The 17621-nt window shown below is 30.4% G+C and overlaps 1 protein-coding gene across 4 annotated transcripts; it reads left to right on the top strand.

Annotated features, from left to right (window-relative positions):
* The first annotated feature begins 2929 nt into the window (after positions 1–2929).
* Positions 2930–10192, top strand: LOC112792219 (uncharacterized). Of its 4 annotated transcripts, XM_025835375.3 has the most exons (7): positions 2930–3402; positions 3940–4012; positions 5127–5195; positions 5279–5515; positions 6278–7337; positions 8097–8964; positions 9701–10192. In XM_025835375.3, exons 5-7 carry the CDS (start codon positions 6369–6371, stop codon positions 9745–9747), a joined length of 1884 nt encoding a protein of 627 aa, XP_025691160.1. In that variant the 5' UTR covers positions 2930–3402; positions 3940–4012; positions 5127–5195; positions 5279–5515; positions 6278–6368; the 3' UTR covers positions 9748–10192. The 4 variants fall into 4 exon arrangements, with proteins under 4 accessions (XP_025691160.1, XP_025691162.1, XP_072068953.1 ...); XM_025835377.3 differs by lacking the exons at positions 5127–5195; positions 5279–5515; XM_072212852.1 differs by lacking the exons at positions 2930–3402; positions 3940–4012 and having other exon boundaries at positions 4325–5515.
* Positions 10193–17621: the final 7429 nt, after the last annotated feature.

The raw sequence follows: 17621 nt of genomic DNA, 5'->3' as shown, positions 1-17621 counted from the left end.
TAAATGTTTTATCACACTTATTATGTCCATAAACAAAATAAAAATCACTAGAATCTATAATAACAGCATTGAATATTTTATCAAATAATAATCTTTACTCATAAATTATTTTAGCTCAATATATTCAATATTTTATTTTTATCATATTTTAAGTTTTTTGAAAACTTATTTATAACTAACACCTTTTAAACTTTTGTTTGTGAGTGATATGAATTTTTGGTGATCATTTTTGTAATTTATTCTCACCTTTTTTTTGTTCCGGAGATGAGTATGAAAAATAATTAAAATAAGGAGATAAACAAATTACGTGAGTGGGCCATGTAAGCTGTTCACTTTTTTATATGGATCCCACCAGCGGTACGCATGGGTATTGGATGCGACAGGCCGGGCCCCAAGCCCCCCAAATCCCCAATCCTCCCATCCAATTCAAAATTATACGCATAAGTGCGCTAGCGGCCCGTTGATGCTCTTCAGTATGAAGATGTTCTTTTTAGGATAATAGTAGATAATTAGTAAATAGTTTAGCATATTTAATTAAATTATTTATTATAATAATATAATATATATTTATAGTTTATTTATTATTTCATATAAAAACATCTCTCCATAAATAGTTAATTGGATTGGAATATTTGGTCTTCACGCCAAACTCACTCGTACTTCCATCTCATTTTTTTAACTCTACCCCTCTCTTCTTATCATTTAATTTCATGTATCTTTAGGTACGTTTTTATTCTCTTCTTTTCTGTTTAAGTTGTTCTTCTTGTTTTGTTTTGTTTTGTTTATATATAATATTATTATATTTAATTATTTAAAATAGATATTATGTAAAAATAATTTTCAAATATTATAGAATAATTATTTATATAATAATAGAATAGATAATGATTATATTTAGTTTAGATAATATTATATTCAGGTTAAATTATATTATATTGAATAATATTAAATATAGTTATATTTAAAGAATATTCAAATTAATATTTTTAAAATTAATTAGGTAGATTTAATATGCTGTAATTATATTATCTTTTATTTTTAGTTTATGTTTAATATTTTATAATCCCTATCCCATTTTATGTTGATATTTATGTTAGGTTAATTTTTTAAATTAATTTACTATAATTATTGTTAATATTAATAAATTTATTATAGTTAATTTTAGTTTATTTTATTTTATTATAGTATAGTTTGATGGAGCAAAATTTATTAGACTACAAAAATATTTTTCATATATTAGACCGAGTTGATCATTTTGCTAATAAATTTGGATACTTAGTGTAATATTTAAATTATATTTTTTTAGTATAAAAATAATATTATTATTTAGAACCTCAATTTTATATAAGTATGCCTTCTTTGTTAGATGCCTAGGTCCTACAAACGAGATGGAATTTATTGGTGACACCCAACGAAAAAATTAGGACACATCTCATACCTAAATTAGGTTACCTAAATTCTATTGGATTTAAGCATGTGGCATATATGATTAAGTACTTTATCTTTTTTTCTTTTCCTTAAGTATATTCACAGATTTAACCTCTATTTTTTTTCTCATTAGATACAGGTTTAATTGATAGAAATCTGTCATTGAGTCTCTGATCATTGAATTCTCATAATTTTTAAAATATGTTTGTAATATTTCATCATTAGAATATTTAGGATTTGACATTTTTTAATTGTTTGTGTTATATTTAGGTCAACTATTAATTTATAATATTTATTTTAGCAGTTTTATTTGAGGAGTGTCATCACTACCATTTTCAGAAATCTTTACGCATATCAAGTAGAACAACAAATAACTTTAATAAATGAACATTTAAAAAATAATTGTATCAATCTCTGATTAGACATATGTCTTCGTCGTAACCAATATCCATATCAAATAAAATTAGGTTAGAAGTGATAATAACATAATAAAACTATAATAAAAAGTGTCATTAATAAAAAATAAAAGAATTAAACTTATTAAATTCACGTTATGATTAATAAAATAATATTTTTTATAAATAAAAATATTATCTATTTTTATTGGATATCTATGATAATTTTTTTATTATTTTTGTGTGTTTTTCACTAATAAAATACCTATAAAATTTTTTAATGTCATTCGATATCACACTTCAGCTGGTATGTGAATAAAAGTTAGTTAGACAAATTATTTTGATCAAATATAATTTTTTTTTATCATAATAAATTAATAACAATAATATTTTGGATATTTTAAAGGATAATTATCTAAAGAAAAAAAAAAGAGGAAAATGAGAAATGAATGTAATTTTTTTAATGAATAAAGCTTCGTGCACTCACTAGTATTTTTAGGCTGCATTTTTTAGCACCGAAGAGGACAAGTTTGTCGAAAGCATAGACGAACCTTGCGTCATGCATGAAGTTTCCGTTGGTCTAAGCGAATTTCATTAAAATTTCTCAAGTTCATCTATGGGTTGGACAAACTTAATTATTATTGCACAAATTCACTGTTCTAAAAGACGAACTTATTTAAATCTCTAAAAAAAATTGATGTATAATATTATTTTAATCTATGTTTCAAATTATTATTTTTTATTTTATAATAAAAAAATCCTTTAATTGTTCTCCTCCATGAACACCGAAATTTAACAAATTATGTCAAGGTTTTATAAGTTTTTTTAATGTCTTGAGTGACATTCTTTTAGAAGAAAAACATATAAAGTACCACAATATTAGATAAATTAATACAAGATATTAGGGATATTTAAAATAGATTCGGATCGAACTAAATCCCAAATCGAATCAAAAAAATCAAAAACTGAATAAACCGAAAAAAATATATTTTGTTATTTTTATTATGGTTCGATTCGATTTTTAGTTCTGATAATAAAAATTTTAACCGAACCGAGCCGAACAGATAAAGTAAAAAAAACCCTAAAAAACCAAGTCCCCTCCCCCCCCCCCCAAATGTACGTGACCTAACTTCTAACCCAGTAACCCCCAAGCCCCACTCCCAAACGGAACCTAGCCCCTCTCTTCTCAGTTCTCACAGTCTCGCTCTCTACACCCTAAGCGCCGGCGAGACCGTTCCTCCCACCACCTCGCAGCGCCGTGAAGCCTTCCTCCCAGCGCCGCCGAATCTTTCATCCCACTGCTCCCAGGACCTCCTCGCGGACAGAGAGAGCACCACGAAGCCCCAGCCACAGCCAGCGCCCAGCAGCCCAGCACCACCCTCGCACAGTCGCACCCAGCAGGCCAGCAGTAGAACAGCACCACCCACTCACCCAGGACCACCCAGCGGACAGAGCACCACGCCACCACCTAGCACAGCACCACGCCACCACCCAGCAGCGTTTCTGTCCACCCACAACACAACACCTCCCACCCAGTCACCGATTCAAGTCAGAGATGGAGCCCGAGCCACTGAGTCAGGTATGTAATTTGACTGAAATTGTTGTTCTGTTTGTTGTTCATTTTCAATTGCTGTTCTGTTGAATTACTGAAAATGCTTTGGTGTGTACTTTGTATTGTTAGTATTGTTGAATATGTGTTATCTGATAAAGTGATAATATCTGAAAACTTTATCTGAAACTGCTTCTGGTTTATTATTATTATTATTAGTTTTTCTGGAAAAATAATATAAAATAAAAAATTACTTTTGAAGTGATTTAGTATGATAAAGTCTTGGAGGTTCTGGATCCTGATAGGAAGAGATTGAAATCAGTATGGTAAGATAAATTTGAATAATGAGAAAATGGAAGCAGATTTGAAGTATTAGATTACCTCCTTCATTGTATCTCCTATATTTTAATAGGTTTAGTATTGACATCATGAAGGTAACATATAAATGGAGAAGTATTGGAACTTGGGCGGTTAAGGTTATATTTCAATTGTGTCATCTGATGGTCACTACCGTTTGGTTTCATGATTTGTAGAATATGTAACAGATTTCTGTTTACCATGGTCTAGGTATAAAGGTGGACCAGCATTACCGAGGAAGTTGATGTCGCAGGGTGCTACACAGAAGCAATATAGTGTTAAGGTTCACCCACTCATTTTGAAGTTGACTGATGCCAGAGATAACAGTGTGTCATGGTCTAAGCGAATTTCATTAAAATTTCTCAAGTTCATCTATGGGTTGGACAAACTTAATTATTAATGCACAAATTCACTGTTCTAAAAGACGAACTTATTTAAATCTCTAAAAAGAAAAGATTGATGTATAATATTATTTTAATCTATGTTTCAAATTAATTTTTTTATTTTATAATAAAAAAATATTTTAATTGTTCTCCTCCATGAACACCGAAATTTAACAAATTATGCCAATGTTTTATAAGTTTTTTAATGTCTTGAGTGACATTCTTTTAGATGAAAAACATATAAAGTACCACAATATTAGATAAATTAATACAAGATATAAAATGATCATTTCATTTGCTATTGCTGTTATTTATTTATGTTTAATTATTTTATTAGTCTCTATTTTTTTATTAATTTTTTAATTAAATTTTTACAATTTAAAAATTTATAATGAGATATTTATATTAAATAAAAATTTATAATTAAATTCTTAGTAATTATTATTTTTCAGAAAAATATATTAATTTTAAAAATATTTTAATTTTAAAATATTTCATAAATAATCTTACATCAAATACAAAAATAAATATTAAAAAAACATATTTAGAAAATAATTAAAAAGGACCTAATTAATTTTTTTATCGAATTAAAAATTTAATTACAAACTTTTAAATTATAAAAATGTAATTAAAATTTTAAAAAATTACAAGAATTAATAGAATAATTAAAATTTTAAAAAATTACAAGAATTAATAGAATAATTAAAATTTTATTTATTTATTTGATTTGATAAAATTGTTAGTAAGAAAAATAATATTTCCTAAAACTTCTACATGAACACTCTTTTAAACCAAAATAAAATGATTAAAATTAGCACCTATTAAAGATTAAGAGAGTACTAATTGTAAAAGTAAAAGAAATTATTCTATCAACATCATCAGCATGATTAGAAGTTTGTAAAAATTTTAAAATCGAGAATAAATTCCTTTAGACACTTATTAGTTGTTACCAGAAGCCTGTAATAAAATAATAATATAATATTTCTTAATTTAAACCGTTTGACTACATAGCAGTAAAGTGTAGTAAAATCAGTATCTCCATGATTTCATTGGTGTTCCTTCCTTCCCTGCCCAACGGCCCAGGTGCCCATTCTCTCTCTTTTTCTTCTTCTTCTCTCTCTCTCTCTCTCTGCAATTTTATTTTAACCTAAATGGCTAAATCAAAGGTGACGCTGATTACCGATAAGAGAGAGACCGACGAGGCCTACTAGGAACACTTGAAATCCGACGTGAAAAAGGTCCAAGGTGGTCGCAACTGACGGTGACCAATTCGGATCTGTTGTCGTCACTCGTCTTCCATAGCTGAATCTTAACCTTCATGCAGCATTCCTCCAACACAACGCAGCACCACTCAACTCTCTTCTTCATATTGCTTTCGTTTCTTCTTCCTAGCCCCTCTTCTGGTAATTCACACTATTTTTTCTTTCCATATCTAAAAGCAGATCCTTGGTTACTTCTGCAGAGCTCATTCTCAATTGCAGCACGCTCCACTCTGCAATACACCAAAAAAACCCCCAAAAAAGTCCTTTTTTGTTTTTTATTTGTTGATTTGACTTACCTGAGAATCTTCCGTACTAGCTAATTTATACCTAGCATTAGGGTGTTCCTATATCACTCTATGTATCTCCGATAGTCTCTGTCTATTTTATTTCATTTTTTTGTTGCCTTTTGTGTTTCAGAAACTACTGTTCTTTTGCCCTTACAAGTTACTATTTTGAGCTCAAAAATTCTTATCCAAAATCAGAGTTTGCTGTGAAAACGCTTAACGATATGGGTGCTATTTCTTTTCTTCTATCATTGCTGTATAATATGTACATGGCGGACTTTTTCTTCGCTGGAAATTGATGACTTCTGCAATTATGTGATATGTTTTTGTCTCTCTTATTTTTTTATAATCTAATTTGGACTCATGTTGAACGGCACATCCTTTTCAAATTTAAATTTACAATAATCCATGAATGACCTGCATTTTCCCCCTTTTTTCCGCTGATAATCTAATGTCATTTAGGAACTACAAACAAGCAACTGCCAATTAGTTTGGTATTGCCTGTTATATGTAAATCCATTAGTAGGCTTGCCTATTATACAGTCTTAGGCATTATGTGATTTCGGTCTTATCAGATGTTAGCTAAATATACTGATCCTGTATTTCACTTCTGGTGCAGTTTTAAATTAATTTCCTTGTTCAGCCACCTTATGAGGAGCTGATTTTGAGAGTTGCTGATTTACGGGATTTTTGTTCTGAATTTACCAAGCATGGATAAAGTTTCATCAGACTGTCCATACCCGGGGTGCTTCTTTTGTGTTATGAAGGAAGGGAATCCAAGTAAACGTAGAGCAAGTATACTGAAATTCTTTCGGGAACTTCCATCTCAGGATGATGATGGTCAGGTGCTCCCTATCAGTGGCTTGTGGAACACGGCAATGGCACATCCAAATGACCCTGAGTTCATAGAGCTAGGAATTTTTGAATGCATGGCTGCTCTAATATGGAAGGGACTGAAGAATCGGCGCTGGCTTTCTCACGATCAAAATATTTACATTCCTTATTATGCAGCTCATATAATTGGTTCCTACACAATGAATATGGAAGAATTTGCTGAAAGTGCTGTGCATGCTGGGGTCATTCCTGCTCTGGTTGAGCTTTTAAGAGGTAGATTAACTTGGGTTGAGCAGAGAGTAGCAGTACGAGCTTTAGGACATTTAGCTACGTATGCCAGCACTTTTCCTACTGTAGCAAGTCATGGTGAAATTCTTGAGCTCTCCATCCAGTTAGCAATGAGTTCCCTTGAAATAGTTTATTCGCACTTTTACCAATATGTTGATAGAAGGCTAAGTTATCATTGTGATTTGCTTACACGTGGCATGGGTGGTGTTGAAATGGAGTCCAGGAAGGCTGAGGAATGGGCTAGTCAGTTGCAATGTTGGTCCCTTCAGCTGATTAATTGCTTTGCTTTCAAACCTGAATTCCTTCCTACGATATGCAAAACCGAATTTCTGATCAAACTACCTGGCATGTGGGGTGGACTTGTTAATGAAAATTCACCAGCTGGTATTGGTTTATTAAGAACAATTTGTCATCAAAAGCTTGGTAGGGGACCCATTGCCAGTTGCCCCAGTATTATTGAAGCTTTGTGTAATATTGCCCGGTCTTCAGATGATTGGCAGTATATGGCAATTGATTGTCTTCTATGGCTTCTTCAAGATCCCAATACATGTCACAAGGTAAAAATTTTCAGTGTAGCATTGGCAGCTCATTCTGATATGATACTTAATCACATCAATTGAGCTTGTTTGCACAAATGAGCTTTAAGAAACACAATTAGTGTCTGGGAAAGAATGCATTTGAACATGTGAATGAAAGTATATTCTTATCCCTTAAACCTAACTTCGTATAAATTAAAGCAAATAAATAGACAAAAGTAAAAGCCATGATGCTAAAATCTCGAGGCCTTTAATAATCTTTATACTGCACTTGACCCATGGTGCACCTTCAGACTAAAATCTATTACTACCACAATGCTTTTGTCTTATATCTGTTCTTTTGTGTGTGAGTGTCAAACTTTCCAATTCCTAAATTTCACTAATTAATTTCATCCTTAAGCGTAAAGGGTTAAGAAGAGTTAAGTAACAATTTTATTATGGATATCAATTCACTTGAATGTCTAAAGGCATTGCTGTAGGGCAATAATCTTTTGAGCTTATGGTCATATGTTGGCTGCTTTAGACAAATTACTAGTTACTGTCTTGATTGTCACCAAGGAAGGTGCTTGGTCCTTGTCAAGTTGTCAGGATACCAATAAATTTGTAAGCCAAATGCATTATATCAATAACCTTTGTCTATTGGATTAAATTTTTTTACACAATTTCTCCTTATATGCCTGATGCTTTTATTTATTCAAGCACCGGTTATCTGTTTATATAATTTGAATATTAGAAGTGGATTTCCATGTTGGATTTAAAAGTTTCCCGTGTATTATGTAGGTGATTGATAAAGTGGTTCCTGCATTAGTTGACCTTGCCGAAATTACAACTCTTGGCGACCACAAAAAGCTTGGTGATTCCATTGTTGGTGTTCTTCAGGACTGCATCCAGTCGCAGGCGTCAGGAAGAAGCTCAATTAGTGGTCGCACTAGTGAACAAATTGAGGACCTATTAAATTCAAAGCAAAGGTTAAAATGGGAAAAGAATATGCCCAAGGAAGATCTACACATTAAGCAGGCTGCAGCTCTGGTGGTCAAGCTTGAAGGAAATTCTCTGTTCTCATCTGGAAATATTTCTGGAGCTGCATCAAAATACTCAGAAGCATTGTCATTATGTCCGATGAGATCCAAGAAGGAGAGAGTTGTTCTATATAGTAATCGAGCTCAATGCCATCTTTTGCTGCAGCAACCTTTGGCTGCCATCAGTGATGCTACCCGTGCACTATGCCTTCATAAACCTCTCAACCGTCATGCCAAAAGCCTTTGGAGAAGAGCACAAGCTTATGACATGCTTGGGTTAGCAAAAGAGAGTTTATTGGATGCCATTCTATTTATTAATGAATGCTCTCAATCAAATGATCCTGATCTCTCACAGAGACAAAATAAAGTTCCGGATTATGCTGAGCGATTAGTCAAGAAACAGATGCGTGCTGCTTGGTTATTTCGAGAGGCAGCTATTAAGCATGGGGGTGTCCATAGTCAAGGTGATGCTGGTGATTTATATGGCCCAGATACTGATGACTCTGAATGGGAGACGGCAAGTGAAAGTGATATAGGAAACGATGGAAGGGATGATATGGGTGAAGAGGATGACGGTGATTGGAATAATGATGATGACGGGAAAGATTATGAAAAGCCTTTGCTGAAAGGTATTCTTTACTCTATGATTCCCATGCTAATGTGCTTTCATCAATTTAATGATTTGCCATTTATATGATCCCCCTTCGTGCTTGTGCTGTTGCATCATTGACATGGTTGGTCAGGATTAACTAATATGCCAAAGAACTTGTGTTTTTGAAATGAAGTAGGAAAGCAAAGATAATATGATATATTTTGAGTGTAAGGCGTCACCGTATGATGTTCCCACCTGAAAAACTGTAAATCAACTTGAATCTAAATGGATCATTGTATGAAATGAAACTGTCGCATTCTTCCTTTTTAAAGTGGTAGGTTTCCTTGTGTCATATTAAATCAAATATCTGCTATTGGTGAATAAATTATTACTTCCTGCATTCATTTTATTTTACCAAAGCCCGCTTTTAGCTGGAATGTCTGTTGTTGTTTTAGTTGCCGGCTGCGAGCCTTAACTTGTTTAGCCACCGTTACCTCAGATGTTATGGGCCTCTTTGCTACTGAACAAATAAAAGCATTCAATGACTTTCCTTACTGCGCTGCAGACCGAATAAATTTGATGGCAAAAGCTTGATTCACTCATAAAACAACTGAACTCCATTCTTAGATTGTATCATGTTAGCTAATTGGAATTTCTTCTCTTGAATACATACTAACAAAAAGATAAAACATACATCTAAATATGTGTCTGTGTATCATTTTATTCATGACATAGTGCAATATCATGGTTTTGAATTCTCTGTTTTCCTCCAGACATAAAGCACGGATATAGTGTGCAACTTGCAGCAGAAGAACCATGACCTGACAGGGTAAACCTGTGCTGATGCATGAATGAAGCATGGTGGCTGCTATGGCTTCAAACTCTGCATGCTACGTGGGCTAGTTGCTCATTCTCTATGTATAACAGTGGAAGTGTTGTGAATTTTCTGTCTTCTATTTGAGGTTGAAGTTTAATTTACTTGAAGTTTTCCATATTCAATACTTGTTCTCCCCTTTCGATGTTAAGTGTAAAAATTGGATATTCAAGTTTGGAGAACTGCATAGCATTCGAAACCTGTGAAGTATTTTTTTCTTTCTTTTCCATTTTTGGTAAGTTTGTGTATATAGACCTTTTGTGGTCAAGTTTTCTCGAGTCCATTTTTCTATTTTGTTCTACATTTTTATTTCTATTATTGACGTTCATTTTATATTATTTGGTCAAATTTATGATGAGTTTGCGTTATTAGCTCAGTTTGGCCTTTGTCATCTCATTTTTTCCTTTTACTTGTAATAAGTAATCAATGGTTTCGAATTCAAGTTGTATATGCAGAGTAAACGGTGTTGGAGAGAGTCGCAGCTCTTATGGAGTTATGGGAACTAGATTGTATTCATAGGAAGATACATGTAGACGTAGTTTTACCCCCCGAAAAAAAAGTGTTTGTCAATTTTGTCTTCTATTTTTTTTTCTGAAAAAAAAATTAAAAAATACAAGAAACTCAACACTTAGCAGTGGAGTAAGCCAGACCAGAGCAAAAGAAAGCAAGATCAATAAAAATTAAAGACAAATATTCAAATGAAGATAGCAAAAATATCTTCTCATGAAGATACTTTGTTTAAAAGTGTGGCTTATTTATTTAGTCACACTTTAAACAAAAACAACATTTTCATAAATATCAAAATCTAACTATATAATTCATCATCCAATAGTAAAAAAGAAATATATTCACATGAAAATAATTATAAAGTATTTATTGTAGTACCCACCAAAATTAAAATAACAAAAAGAACAAAGACTACAATATTATATAGTCATGTTAATTTCAATCGCCGGAGGATCCTCAATTCCTCGTACCTTTCTTTCTTTGGTCTGATCAAGTTCTCGTACCGTACTTAAACGGTTAAACCCGCTAAATCAGTTCAAAACAGGGGCAATTTTCTGCAACGAGATTTAAAATTGGACAAGTGGATAAAATAGAGGTGAAAATTCACATGCAATTGTTGTTATATGAAATTAAAGTGAGATCTGCCGCTAATGAATTATAATTCAAATGACATAAGAGGTAATGAAATCGAGTCTCTCTATTTTTAATAAAAAAAAATAGAATGAGATCTGCACGGGAGAAATAAATTAATTATATTATATAGTATATTTTAATATTGTATAGAGATTTATTAGATACTATGTAAATTAATGTTAAATTTAAAGTGTTCTATATTAAAAATATTTTATAAAATATTTATTTCATAATTTATATATAATTTTATATAATTATGTAACTGAAATGTAATACAAATTAGTTGGACTTAATTACTAAAAATACTTATATAATGTAGATCTAGTAATACTGTATAGTTTATTATTTTAGAAATTTGAATTTATTTATCTAAAAGAAAGTAAGAAACATAGATTTTTTTATATTAGAGTTATACAAATGTACATATTTATTTGTTATTTTTATTATTTAAAAATAATTAAAGGAAAAACTTAGAAAGAATGAATTAGAATGAATTAATATTTTTATTATTTATATTTAAATTATAAAAAATTGATTTTTGGGCACATAATAATAATAATAATAATAATAATAATAATAATAATAAAAATAAAAATAATAATAGTTGAATTTTAATATACCGTTAGTATAAAAAGTTTTAGATCATTCAATTATATTGATGTGTTTTAATTTTGTAAGTAGTGCGCTTAAAAATTAATTATTTTTGTTCATCTGATTAGTTCTTTGTAAAATTCTAATAATAATAGTAGTAAAACATAAATGAGTAAAGTATTATTTTTGTTTTTAATGTTTGGGATAAGTTTTAAAGTTGTCTCTAACGTTTTAATCCTTCTATTTAAGTCCCTAACATTTCAAAATTGACTCAATGTTACCGTTAGGAATCCGTTAACAGAATTAATGGTGGGACAAAATTGAGACGATTTTAAAACGTTAGGGATTTAAATAGAACGAAAACGTTGGAGCTAAAAATGATATATAAAAATAAATTGTTATCCTTCAATAATATCAATTTTTATTGTACATAGTATTCAATTATTTTTTAATCACGTCTAAGTAAATTATAGTTAATCACATTATTTTTATTCTAAATAAAATAATTTTTTTATAATTTTACTCGTAAAGTAATGTAATTTTTTTATAAATAAATAAATTTTACACTTTTATTTTAAATGATGTAATTTTACTTTCAATACTTAATCACATTACTTATAATTTTTTTTATAATTTTACACTTAAAGTAATGTAATTTTTTTATAATAAACAACTTTTACACTTTTATTTTAAATAATGTAATTTTACTTTCATTACTTAATCACATTACTTATTTTTTGTTTTTTATAATTTTACACTTTCATTCTAAATAAATTAATTTTTTTATAATTTTATTCTTAATGTAATATAATTTTTTTATAAATAAATAAATTTTACGTTTTCATTCTAAATAATGTAATTTTACTTTTATTACTTAATCGTATTACTTATATTTTTTTTATAATTTTACACTTTCATTCTAATCACATTACATTATTTATTTAGAATGAAAGTGTAAAATTATAAAAAAATAAATTTATTTAAAATGAAAGTAATGTGATTAAGTATACTTACTTAAATGTGATTAAAAAATAATTAAATATTATGTATAATAAAAAGTTGATATTATTAAAAAATAAAATTAAAATTTATTTTTACGTATCGTCTCTACTCTAATTAAATTTTAATCTACTTTCAGAATAAAGAAGTTTACCCTTATATCTAATTACATAAGTAATACATGTTAAATTTGTGGTGCAGTGGCCCATGATCAGCTGAGGAGTCGAGCAACGGCATTTTATGGAGTTGGCCGCCAATGAACCTTGGCTCTAATGGCATATCTCTCCCTCCCCATCTTAAAAGTCTAGAGTTCAAACTCTAGAAAATACAATTGAAAAAAAATGTGATAAAATGTGTGAGGAATATGTGGATATATTGTGTACCTAAGATTGGAGGTTATCCAATCTATTGGAGTATCTAGGATTGGGGTTGTCCAATCCACCAACCAAAAAAAAAAAAAAAAAGAATTGGCCAGGTAGTCAGCAGGGCCAATCAGGGTCAGATACGTGGTTGATAAGGTCGATCCATGTTGGCCTAAGCGGGTCTGACGGCAAGAGGTCACTAACTCACCCTAAAAACCCTTCTCTTTGCACTAATATTTAGAGGGTAAATTAGTCTTTTTTATTTTTTTAGAACTCATGACTTCAGTTACAATCAGATCCTCTAAAAAAATTGAGAGAAATTAGAGATTAGTCAAAAAGTAATCCATGGGATTTACTAATAAAATCAATTCTCATTCTTTAACTGTTCCAAACAAAAGAATTAATATATAGAACAATTCAACTCTAGTTCCAATTCTAAAGGATTTCAAACAGACCTTGGTTATTGTTAACTAACAGAGAATTAATTCAGTCATACAATGAAAATTTCCTGTTACCAATCCTGTTCTCCATTCTCTGTTCCTAACACCACTCATTTGTAGTGCTGAAAATTCTTCCTTCATGGGTTGGTGCCAGTGAGGATCTTGGAAAACACATTGTATTGCAAGAAGAGATTGAGAAGCGTGGATAATAGGTTTTGGGTTGATCATAAACGGAATGGCTGAAATTTGGATTGAGATGCCATTGGACATTGTAATTAGGTCACTTCACTTGATCAACACCTCCAATTTATTAGTCGCATTCTTTTTAACAGCTAGGATTTTTTGGGGTTTAACTTGTAGATCATGTTCTTCTGTTAGGGTCGTAGGAAGTGACTAAATCTGAGCAGTGGACTTGACACACTTCTTCAATAAAAAAACATGGAGAACTCATTCACATGTATTGCTGGTAGTGAGACTAGGCTTGTGTATTAGTGGTTGGAGTTGAGATTTGAGGACGTTTAGAGGCTTTTCTTGCATGCCAAGCAACCATAGGTTAATGATCAATTTGGAAAATTAGAAAAGATAGGGTAGTTTGAGTTTAGGGTTTATTTAGTTGGTGTCCTAGACTGTTGAGTTGGTTGCTTGAATACTTAATTGGTGACCCCAAAAGTTTAGAATCAATTTAGTTTTAGATTCTTAAATAGGCTTTTGCAAATTTTTGGTTTTTTGCAAAATTTTAGTGTAGGGACGGTAACTTGTTGGAGTTATTTCTCAAACTGAAAAACACATTGGGTTAAAGATAGGATTATCTAGTGTAGTGTCACCAAATTATATTATATTAAAGCAACACAAAATAACTAAGGGTAACATAATTGACATGATATAACAATATTATATTATAGTGTATATAGACATACGTACATACCCCTGTTAGGTTAACAAATTTCTGTCCACACAGCAATAATCCTCTGACTGGTCGCTTTTGAAGAATCTTTATTATTTCTTCCTCGGTATCCAGTTCTAAATAGCCTCTAACTTTTAGCGGCTTCTGTGTTCTTCTATTTTTTTTTTTTTTTTGCATCAGTAAACAATACAAAACAAAACAGCAATGCAAATGGATAATGAATTCATTTTACCTTATGAAACTCCTGTATGTAATTTTCTTGGACTACTCCTACATATGGACAGTCTTCTTCAAACACCATACAGTTTTCATATATCCAAAATAATGCATCTTCTATTGAATATCTCTCATCTTCTCCCGGCTTGACAATTCACTAAATCCTGCGGAGAGAGAAGAACCCTTTCTGTCCCCTTTGTGTTGATATGGTGGAATGCTTCAATAGAAGCACATATAGTAATTGCCCAATCAGAGTTTGAAAACTTAAATATGGTAAGAGATAGGATAAATATAAAGAATCAAATTTTTAAGATAAAAAGCCTAAATACTAACTGAAATTTCTTGGGCTCTAGTCGGATTTTTGTTTGTGACTAGCTTTAGTCGGATTTAAAACATTGTTTACTCTCCAATCCAATTGAATAATATCCTCGAAAACTCGCCTACATTTCTTTCGCAGGTAGAGAAAAACCATGAACAGGACAATAGTAACCGCTATTGTCAACAATAGAATAGCTAATTGTGTTTTCAAGTCCATCATAAGACTTACAGCGACAAATAATAAAAAAACCTAAAAATTGGCACAACCAATACGTACTGCTCTCTTTCATTTTCCTAATTATCACCAAAGCAATTAAACAAAATCACAGTCAAGTTGAACAATATCCCAAATACTTACTGAAATTGTCTTGGTCTCTATCCGGATTTATAATATCTTCGTAAATTTTCTTCTAGAGAAAAATCTTATACATGACGACAATAATAACCACTATTGGCAACCATAGAATCAGCACTTTGACTTTTCACTTTCCTAATTATCATCAAAGCAATTATACAAAATCAGAAAAACAATTAAAAACAAAGAAAAAAATTCCAATTCCCCTTTCCTTTTCCCTTTTCTCATTTTCGAATTCCAGTGGTTTCCAGTCAACAGCAACAGCAACAATCAACAATCACAAACTGCCCACATCAACAGCAACAATCACAATAACAACTACACCTAAATTAACCTTATAATTACAATAACAGCAACAGCGAAATAAAAAATTAATTAGCTTATCAAAAATTCAAAACCTAAATCAACTATTAATGGATAATTTAAATTATAGAAATATTATATATTTAAATATAAATCAACTATTAAATCAACTATTAATATAATATTTTTATGTATATCTAAATTTATAAAAATATTATATAATTTAAGTATAAATGCGGTATTCCAAAAGTACTCTCATGTATATCTTTATTGAGATAGAAAATTATACATTCTAATTTGTTAGGATAGTAAATTATGCTTTTTAATATATAAAATATTTGATATAATATCATATCAAAAGTTGTATATATATATATGTGTTATGACTAATAGAAAAATAGGTTAAATTTTCTATCCTATTAAAAATATACATGAAAGTACTTTTGGAGTACTGTATTTATAATTTTATACTTAAATTATAAAAATATTAATATAATATTTTTATGTATATCTAAATTATTCATTAATATCAACTTTATTATTAAAATTATAGCTGGCAAATTAATTAATTGGATGAAGAAGAAGGAAACTGTGAACAGAAAAAATTGGAGATAAGAGAACAGGACTCACAATCACTTACTCTTAAGTGTAATGCCGGAACTGCGGAACCGTGGTCGGAGAGTAGTTCGACAATGGCGACGGTGATAATATCAGTGGTAGCCTGGGCGGTTGGTAGCGGTGGGAGCAGGGACGACGAGAGAGACGGATCTACATTTCTTCCACATGTAAAGAAAAATCATGAACAGGACAACTAACGTCTATTGCCGCTATTGTGTTTTCAAGTTCATCATAGAACCTATAGCTACAAACAACAAGAAAACCTAAAAATTGGCACAATCAAATAAGTACTGATCTCTTTTATTTTTCTAATTATCACTAAAGCAATTAAACAAAATCACAATCAAGTTGAATAATATCCTAAATACTCACTGAAATTATCGTCGACATGGAATGTGCCGCATTTTGATGAATGACCTTGAAAACAGGCTCATGCAGTTGGGAGTGGAGAGGCTCGTTTTGCCTGCTGTTCCTAGTGTTGTAAACACATGGACTGGTTCTTTTGGCTTTGTAAAGATGACAGAGTTCGAGAGGTCACAATTCTTGGACAATATTTTTTTAGATTTTCAGGGTACCATCATGTGCCAGAAGCTGCTGAAGATTTCATCTCCAGAATTGGTTTTGTTAATAGAGTCCCAACAAAGGACAAAACATGTTTTGCCTGGAAACAAGTTAAATTTTGACGCTGATCTGATATCTAAAGTATTACACCAAGTAGGAGAAACTGACAAAGGAAAGAGAATTCACAAATCAACAATAATTGTGCCGAAAACAATGATCATTGCAGTAATGGTGCCATTGACATTGAATAAGTCACACTGGTGAATAAACAAGTCCTGAAGATGAGGATCAACAGTGGCAGAATGATCCAAAGAGCTCTATTATAATTTGTAACACAAGCTGACAGTAATAATGGTTCACCATATAAGTACTTATTTTGACGCTATTATTTTATTAAAAAAAAAATTTTTAATGAAAAAAGATTTTTTATTTTTTAGCGTATTTGGCAAATTTTTAGTAATAAAAGTAAAAGCACTAGAAAAATAAAAAAATATGTTTTTTGAGAAACTGTAATTTACATATTTTTAAAATTTTTTTTTAAAAAAGATATTTTTCATATAATAAATAAACAAAAAAGTACTTTTATATTGTTATACCCAAATATAATTGATAAATAAAAAAATTTTTTTACGTGAGATATCCAAACATAAAATTATTTTTACTTCTCCATAAGATCTTTTAAAAAAAAATAACTCAAAAAAGATCTTTTTAAATAAAGATCACCTAAATAAAGCCTAAGTGCTACTACAAAAGAAGAAAATACACAAAGTTTTAGAATTTAACGAGGTGGTTGAGAGTATTTTCGTTTCAAAGTTAGGGATATAAAAATGTAAATTTAGATAACTTATTAGTTTCTAATCAAATTGAACAATATCCTCGTAAATTTTCTTCCCAAGAAAAACCTTGTACAGGACGACAATAGTAAATTGACTTTTCATTTTCCTAATTATCACCAAAGCAATTAAAAAAATCAGAAAAGCAATTAAAAATAAAGAAAAGAATCCCAATTCCGC

This window comes from Arachis hypogaea, chromosome 13 (assembly GCF_003086295.3).
Source record: "Arachis hypogaea cultivar Tifrunner chromosome 13, arahy.Tifrunner.gnm2.J5K5, whole genome shotgun sequence".
NCBI classification, from domain to species: Eukaryota; Viridiplantae; Streptophyta; class Magnoliopsida; order Fabales; family Fabaceae; genus Arachis; species Arachis hypogaea.
This window is presented reverse-complemented; position numbering and strand designations above follow the sequence as displayed.

Bases quoted from the DNA above. Each gene is read 5' to 3' on its own strand.
- LOC112792219 (XM_025835377.3), top strand. From the start codon at position 6,369: ATGGATAAAGTTTCATCAGACTGTCCATACCCGGGGTGCTTCTTTTGT. The intron at 7,338-8,096 runs GTAAAAATTTTC...TGTATTATGTAG, and splicing joins ATCCCAATACATGTCACAAG to GTGATTGATAAAGTGGTTCC. The intron at 8,965-9,700 runs GTATTCTTTACT...GTTTTCCTCCAG, and splicing joins TGAAAAGCCTTTGCTGAAAG to ACATAAAGCACGGATATAGT.